This window comes from Zea mays, chromosome 1 (genome assembly GCF_902167145.1).
Source record: "Zea mays cultivar B73 chromosome 1, Zm-B73-REFERENCE-NAM-5.0, whole genome shotgun sequence".
NCBI lineage: Eukaryota > Viridiplantae > Streptophyta > Magnoliopsida > Poales > Poaceae > Zea > Zea mays.
The window spans coordinates 261,089,532-261,099,083 of NC_050096.1; the positions used below are offsets into that span (position 1 = coordinate 261,089,532).

Below are 9,552 nucleotides of genomic sequence, written 5' to 3' on the forward strand. Positions count from 1 at the left end.
TAGATAGCACAAAATGTTGTAATGTACCAGACCGATCCATATAAAAAGAACAACAATATAAAGCAATTCATTCAATCACTGAAACAAATCACATGAAATGAAGCATAAACAAAAGTACAAAACATATACGAATAAAAGAAAATTGAGTTGTGTGGCTGTCTCATTTAAAAAACTTTGGTCATAAATAAAAAGAGTACAACCAGCTCAAAATGTTTAATATTAAGTTTATTGTTCAGAGAGTTTAGTTTAGTACTATAAAATTACAGTTACAACAAAGCAGATCAATGCCTACACAAGCACATTCATACAACAACAGTGTGGAATGGGTCACGTGGAATGGGTCATGCTAGGCTAACCCATGTGCTTGACTCAAGTCCAGACACAAGGAATACAATGCATCTTGTCGGCTCAAGCCTAGAAATAACCTGGGCCATGCTAAGTCCTGCCTCTAATTTTATGTCGTGGACTATCCCGTTAGACTTTTACAATTGAACCTCTACTTATATATAATTTTACTTTATTTTTGTAAGGAAAGGGAAAAGGTGGTGAACGACGGCAGTAGAATCGTGGTAACTAGTGGTTTATATAGGAGAGATTTCAGTTTTCTAAGAATTATAATGAGTTAATGACATTGACCTAGGCACCTAGCTTCACGAATAACAATGGCATGACATGTTGTGCGTATCTAATTAACAAAAAACAAAAGTCACCGAATCTAGCGCAGGCACCGATCTCCCTCTCACGAGGTTGAGCGTCAACCATCCCTGCACATCTCAGCATGAGGCGAACTGGCGAACCTCCACAAGTCCACTGCCATGGACGACGCTTTCGTGCAGGCCATCGAATACCGGCCTGTGTCGCCCATCCCCCAGGCCACCGGCATTCCGGTCGTCGACCTGTCACCCCTAGCTCGCATGCCGCCATCGCCAGGCGCCATGAACGCGCTGGCGGCCGGGGTGGGCGCGGCGTGCCGGGATTGGGGCTTCTTCCTGGCGGTGGGCCACGGCGTGCCGGACGCGACGGTGGCGCGGGCGGTGGAGGCCGGGCGGGCGTTCTTCGCGCTGCCGCCGGAGCGCAAGGCGGCCGTGCGGCGCACCGAGCAGGCGCCGCTCGGTTACTACGACGCCGAGCACACCAAGAACGTCCGGGACTGGAAGGAGGTGTTCGACGTTTTCCCGCACGAGCCGCGGTCGCTTGCCGGGGCGGCCGACGACGAGCTGGTGTTCGTGAACAAGTGGCCGGACGACAGCGAACTGCCGGGGTTCCGGTAGCCTCTCTCTCTCTCTCTCTCTCTCTCTCTCTCTCTCTCTCTCTCTCTCTCTCTCTCTCTCTCTCTCTCTCTCTCTCTCTCTCTCTCTCGCTTACGGTAGGTGAGTGTCTGAAACCACCGACACCGTTGGCTCTATTTCGCACACAGAGCGGCGCTCGAGGAGTATGCGGCGGCGATGGAGGAGTTGGCCCTAAAGCTGCTGGAGCTGATCGCTCGGAGCCTGCACCTGAGACCTGACCGCCTGCACGGCTTCTTCGGAGACGACCAGACAACGTACATGCGGGTCAACCGGTACCCTCCCTGCCCGAGGCCCGACCTCGCGCTCGGCCTCGGCCGCCACAAGGACAGCGGCGCCCTGACCATCCTGCTCCAGGACGACGACGTCGGCGGGCTCGAAGTGCGGAGGCGAACCGACGGCGAGTGGGTGCGCGTGGAGCCTGTTCGTGGCTCGTTCGTCGTCAACGTCGGCGACATCGTTCAGGTGCGTGCCCTGCCGATCGAGGCCCTCCATCCATCCAAATCCAACGCTACCCAATCGATCTGGGTCGGTGCAGTGCAGTCGTTGCTGGACAAGAACAAATGAAGTGGCGTTTGGATTGACTTGCAGGTCTGGAGCAACGACAGGTACGAGAGCGTGGAACACCGGGCGTCGGTGAACTCGGAGAAGGAGAGGTTCTCCATCCCCTACTTCTTCAACCCGGCTATGGCCACCCTGGTGGAGCCGTTGGAGGAGATGGTGAGCGAGGAGAACCCGGCAAGGTACGCCTCGTACAGTTGGGGCGACTTCTTCAGAACCAGGAGGAGAAGCAACTTCAGGAAGCTGGACGTCGACAACATTCAGATCGCGCAACTCAGAAAGGACAAATGAAATAAATTAAAGCCAAAAACAACTTTGTTCAGCAATAAAAGCCAGAACATGATCATCAGCAACGCTGCCGTGGGGAAAAACACATGCATCGGTTTCTTTATTTTTCATTTTCCTTTATTTTTCTTTTTTTTCATTTTCCACATCACGTCACACACTTAGACGACTCCATTAGATATCGGATTCGCATTTCTATTTTAGGAGCTACAGTACGTAGGAGTAGGACCCACACAAAACTCTCCCTATCTATTTCTTTTTTTCCAGCGGCTCTTCCTATTCCAGCTCGCATTTGCAACTGCCGCTGTAGACAGAAGATGGGCGAGGCAGCCATACTGCGGGTGTGGGACGGTTGTTTGATTTGGATTTAGGAGAGGAGAGAGAAAGCGTAGAAAAGGAAAGTGTCGCGAGCCCCTCGCAATTTGCACCCGCGGGGCAGGTTCGACAACCCGAACATAGTTGAGTGTGAAAAGGGTTTTGAATCTAACCCGTGGGGAACCCACCGGCCCGAACTACATAAGAATAGTCCAGAATTTCATATACAGCCTAAAAGGCCCGTCATTTCTTTATGAGATGTCTTGCTCACGATTCAAGAAGACAAGAACCTGTATGTGCACTTCAGCTGTTCCGCACTTGTGTTTTTGAACTTGTAAGACATAACATATTGTTTGAGTTGCGAGATTGACCACAGCATGCATGTTACTGTACCTATAGTGATAATGGACTCTAAATTTTACGCTATAAAATTTAAGATTAAATCGGATTAGAATCATACTCTATGCCTAACAAACTGTAAACGAACATTTAGATCGCTATCCATTACCACCCTTAAGATTATCTCCATCAGTCACTATCACATTCTCTATCTCACTATCTATTTCAAACTACACTCTGCAAACAATGCAATCTACAATGTAAAATGAAACTTTGTACGTCTGATTACATAGTCTGCTGGAGATAGCCTAACTATACTATATTGTACTCTTGTAACATGTGGGGCCCGTTTGTTTCCCTCTACTCAATTTTAACACCTATCACATCGAATGCTTAGATGCTAGTTAGAAGTATTAAATATAATTTAATCATAAGACTAATTATATAGATAAAAACTAAATGATAAGACAAATCCATTAAGCCTAATTAGTGCATGATTCGCTGATGTGATGTTACAGTAAACATTTTGCTAATCATAGATTAATTAGGCTTAAAAATTGTTTTATAATTTAGTCTTCATCTATATAATTATTTTTAAAATTAGACTATGTTTAATACTAATATTTGACATTTAAAATGATACGTACTAAAATTTAGTCCACGAAATCAACCCCTATGTATATCAGGTTTTCAGTTCCCCGTTCGGTCTCACGTCAACTGCGGGTTTGGGACTAGGGCGGATTTTACCCCGCGTGAGGTTCGGCTGCAGGATGGATTTTAGTGGCGGGTTTTGGGTACAAGTCTACAAATGTTGCATCCGATCTAAACCCGACTATCATCTCAAAAATTGAGTCGACATGTCTAGAGATTAACGTGACGGAAGTACTAATTTCCGACCATCAAATGATATATCGCAAAATGACACTCTTACATATATCACATATAATAATATAAATGTTGTACAACTTTTGTCTCAAAATAAAGTGGTCCAAATATCTCTAACTCTTTAAAGCACGAGTTTCATGGGTTATGATTTGTCGGCGTTTCGACCCCGGGGGGTCCCTGGACCGACGAGTAAATTGTCGCCGCGTGCCCCAGCCCAGATGGGTCGGCGCGAGACGGAGCACGAAGGGGGGAAACCAGAGGGAGACAGGCGTAAAGGGGAAACCCGCGGCCTTCGTGTTGTCCTGCGCCCAGGTCGGGTGCGCTTGCAGTAGGGGGTTACAAGCGTCCGCGTGGGAGGGGGCGAGAGGCCTGTACGCGCCGTCCCGTTCTCCCGCGCGGCCAACCTTCTCGTAAGAGAGCCCTGGACCTTCCTTTTATAGGCGTAAGGAGAGGGTCCAGGTTTACAATGGGGGGTGTAGCAGTGTGCTAACGTGTCTAGCAGAGAGAAGCTAGCGCCCTAAGTACATGCCTTCGTGGCAGCCGGAGAGGTCTTGGCACCCTGTTCATGTGATGTCGTGGCCGTCGGAGGAGCGTTGGAGCCTTGAGGAAGGACAGCTGTTGGGGCTGTCGAGTCCTTGCTGACGTCTCCTTGCTTCCGTAAGGGGCTGAGAGCCGCCGTCGTCACGGAGCATGCGGGGCGCCATCATTATTTGTTTACCGGGGCGAGCTAGATGGGACGCCGGTCTTGTTCCCCGTAGCCTGAGCTAGCTAGGGGTAGGGTAATGATGGCCCCTCTTGTGACGTGGTCGGTCCGAGCCCTAGGTTGGGCGAGGTGGAGGCTCCTCCGAGGTCGAGGTCGAGTCTGTCTTCCGAGGTCGAGGTCGAGTCCGAGCCCCGGGTCGGGCGAGGCGTAGACTGTCGTCCGAGGCCAAGGCTGAGTCCGAGCCCTGGGGTCGGGCGAGGCGGAGTTCGTCGTCTTCCGGGGCCAAGCCCGAGTCCGAGCCCTGGGGTCGGGCGAGGCGGAGTTCGTCGTCTTCCGGGGCCGAGCCCGAGTCCGAGCCCTGGGGTCGGGTGAGGTGGAGTCCGTCGTCTTCCGGAGCCGAGGCCGAGTTCGAGCCCTGGGGTCGGGCGAGGCGGAGTTCGTCGTCTTCCGGAGCCGAGGCCGAGTCCGAGCCCTGGGGTCGAGCGAGGCGGAGTTTCCTATGGCGCCCGAGGCCGGACTTGGCTGCTGTCAGCCTCACTCTGTCGAGTGGCACAGCAGTCGGAGCGACGCAGGCGGCGCTGTCTTCTTGTCAGGCCGGTCAGTGGAGCGGCGAAGTGACTGCGGTCACTTCGGCTCTGTCGACTGAAGGGCGCGTGTTAGGATAAGGTGTCAGGCCATCCATGCATTAAATGCTCCTGCGATACGGTCGGACGGTGTGGTGATCCGGCCAAGGTTGCTTCTCGGCGAAGACTGGGCCTCGGGCGAGCCGAATGTGTGTCCGTTGCTTGAGGGGGCCCTCGGGCGAGACGTGAATCCTCCAGGGTCGGCTGCCCTTGCCCGAGGCTGGGCTCGGGCGAGGCGAGGTCGTGTCCCTTGAGTGGACCGAGCCTTGACTTAATCGCACCCATCAGGCCTTCGCAGCTTTGTGCTGATGGGGGTTACCAGCTGAGATTAGGAGTCTTGGGGGTACCCCTAATTATGGTCCCCGACAGTAGCCCCCAAGCCTCGAAGGGAGTGTTAATACTCGCTTGGAGGCTTTTGTCGCACTTTTTTGCAAGGGGACCGGCCTTTCTCGGTTGCGTTTCGTTCCGGTGGGTGCGCGCGAGCGCACCCGCCGGGTGTAGCCCCCGAGGCCTCGAAGGAGTGGTTTGACTCCTTCGAGGTCTTAGTGCGTTTCGTGATGCTTCGGCCGGTCTAGTTGTTCCCTCATGCGAACTGGTCGTAGCCCGGGTGCACCGTCGAGTCCCACGTTCTCGGGCTGGTATGTTGACGCTGTCAACGGTTTGGCCAGAGTCGGGTTTGCGAGAGCGGCCCCCGAGCCTCCGCACAGAGCGAGAGGACGGTTAAGGACAGACTCGGCTTTTTACATACGCCCCTGCGTCGCCTTTCCGCAAGGAGGAGGAGGGGAAAGCGCCATGTTGCCCTCGGAGGGCGCCGAACATGGTGTCTCCAGTGAGCTGCTAACGGGTAATCCGAGTGGACGCCCGTGCCCCATTCGTTAGGGGTCGGCTAGTGGCCCGGAGGCGCGCTCCAAAAGTACCTGCGGGTGATTTGCCGGACTCGGTCCCCTTTTGACGGGGTCCGAGGGCTCGATGCCTCCCTCTGGTGGGATTCCGTTACAAAATCGTTCCCGTCGGTCTCGGAAATGTCCTGGGGTACCTCGGGAGCGTAGCCCGAGCCTTGGTTATGTATCGAACGTGCCCTAGGTCATCCCTCGCTCTGCGTCTGAGGCGGCTGTCGAACCCTTCGGGGGCTAGCCTACGAACCCCTGATCAGTAGTGGGCGCAGAGCCCGAGTGACCTGAGGCGGCCGTTGAACCCTTCCGAGGGGCCGGCCTTCGAACCTCTGACCAGTAGTGGGTGCAGAGCCCGAGTGCTCTAAGGCGGCTGTTGAACCCTTCCGAGGGGCCAGCCTTCGAACCTCTGATCAGTAGGGGGCTCGGGGCCCGCTTCCTTCACGGAGAAGGATCCCTTTCGGAATATCCCCTTTCCCGGTCCCTGAGGCAAGAGAGAGAAAGAGGAAGTGGAAAAGGATACGAAATCGAATGACGTGGCGCACCTTTTTTGACGCGGTCATCATGGCAGAGGTGAAGCGTCGCCTGCTTCGCCTGCCAAAGGTGCCGCCTGTCCTGCCACAGAGTTAATGCGACGGGACGAGTGGTTCACGGGGCAGCTGTTGTGCGTGCGCGAGCCGTTCGAGGAACGGAACGTGGATGCGTCGTCTTCACGCCGTGGGAGAGGGTCCTCTCGCTATCCCAGGAGGGGACGTGAGCTTGCTGACGACTTGACTGCCGCTTCCGCCCGCCTGCCATAGCCGTTACTGCCGGCCCATTTCTGGCCGTATCGACCGTCGCGCCCTCTCACGCGGCTGACTGACCCGTGGCCGATGTGCTCGGTTGGCACTGTCGGGTCATGCGCAGGGTTGCCTCGAGTCGCGGCTCTGGTTCCGCAGTCGAGAAGGCGCGGTACTGGCGCGAGTGGCGGTGCAGTTTCTTGCACGTAGTAACCGGCGCGTCGGTTACATGACGTGTGGGCCTGGGCCTCCATGCTGGACGCGTCGAAGTCGAAAGGGTGTGCCCCCTGGGTGCGGTTGCATGCCGCCTGCATGGCGGTCCGCCCTTTCACCCGCTGGCCTGGGCGAAAGTGGAGGAATGCTCGTAACAGCTGGGCAGTTGCGCGCACCGTGCGCGGCGGTTTGGCTTCTTCTGCCCTGGGCCAGCTTGCATGACGCGTGGGACCCAGCCCCCGTGTCGTAGGGGGAAAACCTTGGAGCGTGTTGGAGAAGACTCAGCCTGCGACGGCTGAGGACGCAAGTGGGGAGAGTTGCCTTTAAAAGGAGGGTGACCCCCTCGAAAGGCAACAATGTCTTCGCGCTCCCCTCATGCATCGCGTCTTTCCACCTTCCGAGCCCCCGGATGGGGGGCGCTCGCGGTTCTTCCGCCTTGTCGTCGTTGGAGGAACACAACTTCGCGGAAGTTGGTACCTTTCAGCCATCGTTCGGCTTCAAGTATTTTCATCAGGCAGCCTAGTTGCATCCCCTCGCCGGTGGTCACCCAAGACAGTGACCACCAGTTCGATGGTGGGGAGAAGCAAACCAGGCTGCGGCCTCTGCCCCTCCCTCAGCTTCAAGGATTTTCATCATCAGTGCTGGGGAGGGGAGTGCGCTGAGTTGGGGCCGGTCTCCACGCGGGCAGCGGCCCGCTCCTTCCCTCAGTGATCGGGGGGAAGGGCGTTCGCAGTTCGTGGCGCTGGCAGCTGCCGCGTGTCTGGCTCTCCGGCCTGAGCGGCTTCGGCGCTGCTTCCGGTGCCACCTCCCACCGAGGCAGTCGGAAGAGGTTTCTCCGTCGACGAGATAGCCAGCGCCACCCGCGGACTGACCTCCAACTCTACGGCCTTCTACTTGTCCTCGCCCCTCGAGTGGGGACGTGGGCGAGGGCCTTATGGCAGCAGCATCCGCCCTGAGGTCATCGCTGCTGTTGTTCGGCCGCTCGGAGCAGAGGTCGTTGTCGCTGCTGCTTTTCGGGCGTCAGCGAGCCATCCGTCTGCCTTCTGTTGCTCCGCAGGCCCTCCAATCGTGGGGGGTTGTTCGTACCTGCGGAGGCGGAACCGGAGTTCCGTTTGTAATGGCACCTTGAGTGCCGGTGTTTGTTCATTGTGGCTATCGGGGCCTGAACACATATGTATTTTTGGCGTGAAGCCGTGTTTTTCCCTCATTCCGAGCACTAGGACTCGCCTGTCAGCTAACTGAACCGCTTCACCAAGCGTGAGTTGCCTCGTGCAAAGGTGACGAGTGAGGTATCCGTATCCCGGAGGCGTAGGAGTCCCTCGGCTCGGTCGACCTTGCCGCCCGAGGCTTCTCTTGCTTAGTTAAGGGAACCCTTGGCCGCTCTTCGATGAGCCGAAGCCGGAGGCAGCGGTGTTAGCATGGACAGAGGCAGAGTTGGCTCGGAAAGAAGACTTCGTCGGCCGGAGCCTGGTCGGGCCGTCCACTAGCGGGACCGACGCCGGAGTCGAGTTGCCGAAGCCACGAGCCGGGTTGGTGTCCTCGGGGGACAGCTGGCCGAGGCTTCGGGGCGGCCGGCCGAGCCGTCTGCTCGGGCTGGATTCCTGGAGGAGACCCTGGCGGCGATAGCCCGGGCGTGGCGCTGACGTCGTCCTTTGGAGTGGAGATCCTCCGACCGCGTTGCCGTCCGAGGCTCGGTCGGACTTCGCCGAAGGTGGAGTTGACGCCGAGGGTGCTGCTGCTCCCCCTCCATCGACGTCTGAACCTGCAGGATCGGTTCATCTTGTAGTGTGCGTATGTTTTCTGCGGCCGCCGAGGCCCAAACATACTGTCGTCGCGTTGTAAAGCTGCATTTCTTTTCCTCTTGTTTCAAGTATCTGGACTTATTTGTCGGTAACAGAATTGTTTGTCCGAGCAAGAGTTACTTTTCACGGAAGGTGATGAGTGAGGTATCCGTATCCCGGAGGCGTAGGAGTCCCTCGGCTTGGTCGGCCTTGCCGCTTACGTGTACTCTTACTCGTCCGTAGGATTCTGCTATCGATATAGTCGAGAAGGCACGAAAAATCGTTTCGGCAGAAGAGTTTTCGAGCGTTAAGACTTATTCGGTCCGCGGAATCGCTTATCCGAGCGTGAGTTACTTATCGCAGAAGGTGATGAGTGAGGTATCCGTATCCCGGAGGCGTAGGAGTCCCTCGGCTCGGTCAGCCTTGGCTGCTTACGTGTACTCCGTCGTTTTCAGGATCCCACTTTCGAAATAGTCAAAAAGCACGAAAGCCGTTCTGGCAGAAAAGATCTTTTTCGAGGAAAATTTTGACGCAGAGGGGGTTCCCCCCTTCTAGCCCCCGAGGGAGGGTCGGGCTTTGCCGAGGCAAGGCTGACCCTTCCTTGATGGTTAGACTTTGTGTGTGGACGAGGTGTACGAATGACTTGAAAGCATCTTAAGGGTAGAAGCGACGTAGCTATCGGATGTTCCAAGCGTTGCTGTAGACCCCGCCTTGACTGTTGGCCAGCTTGTAAGTCCCGGGCTTCAGGACCTTGGCGATGACGAACAGCCCTTCCTAGGGAGGCGTGAGCTTGTGCCGCCCTCGGGCGTCTTGTCGCAGCTGAAGCAACAAGTCGCCCACCTGGAGGTCTCGGGACCGAACTCCTCGGGTGTGGTAGCGTCGCAGGGACTGC

General features: G+C 55.9%; 1 protein-coding gene across 1 annotated transcript; it reads left to right on the forward strand.

The window, feature by feature from the left end:
* Nucleotides 1-705: 705 nt before the first annotated feature.
* Nucleotides 706-2,811, forward strand: LOC103643735 (uncharacterized). The gene is made up of 3 exons (XM_008666911.4): nt 706-1,267; nt 1,418-1,751; nt 1,878-2,811. The coding sequence occupies exons 1-3, from the start codon at nt 816-818 to the stop codon at nt 2,136-2,138; spliced, it is 1,047 nt and encodes a 348-aa protein (XP_008665133.1). The 5' UTR covers nt 706-815; the 3' UTR covers nt 2,139-2,811.
* Nucleotides 2,812-9,552: the final 6,741 nt, after the last annotated feature.

Coding starts and splice junctions, on each gene's coding strand:
- LOC103643735 (XM_008666911.4), top strand. CDS start 816: ATGGACGACGCTTTCGTGCAGGCCATCGAATACCGGCCTGTGTCGCCC. Junction 1,268..1,417: donor AGCGAACTGCCGGGGTTCCG/GTAGCCTCTCTC, acceptor TTTCGCACACAG/AGCGGCGCTCGAGGAGTATG. Junction 1,752..1,877: donor ACGTCGGCGACATCGTTCAG/GTGCGTGCCCTG, acceptor ATTGACTTGCAG/GTCTGGAGCAACGACAGGTA.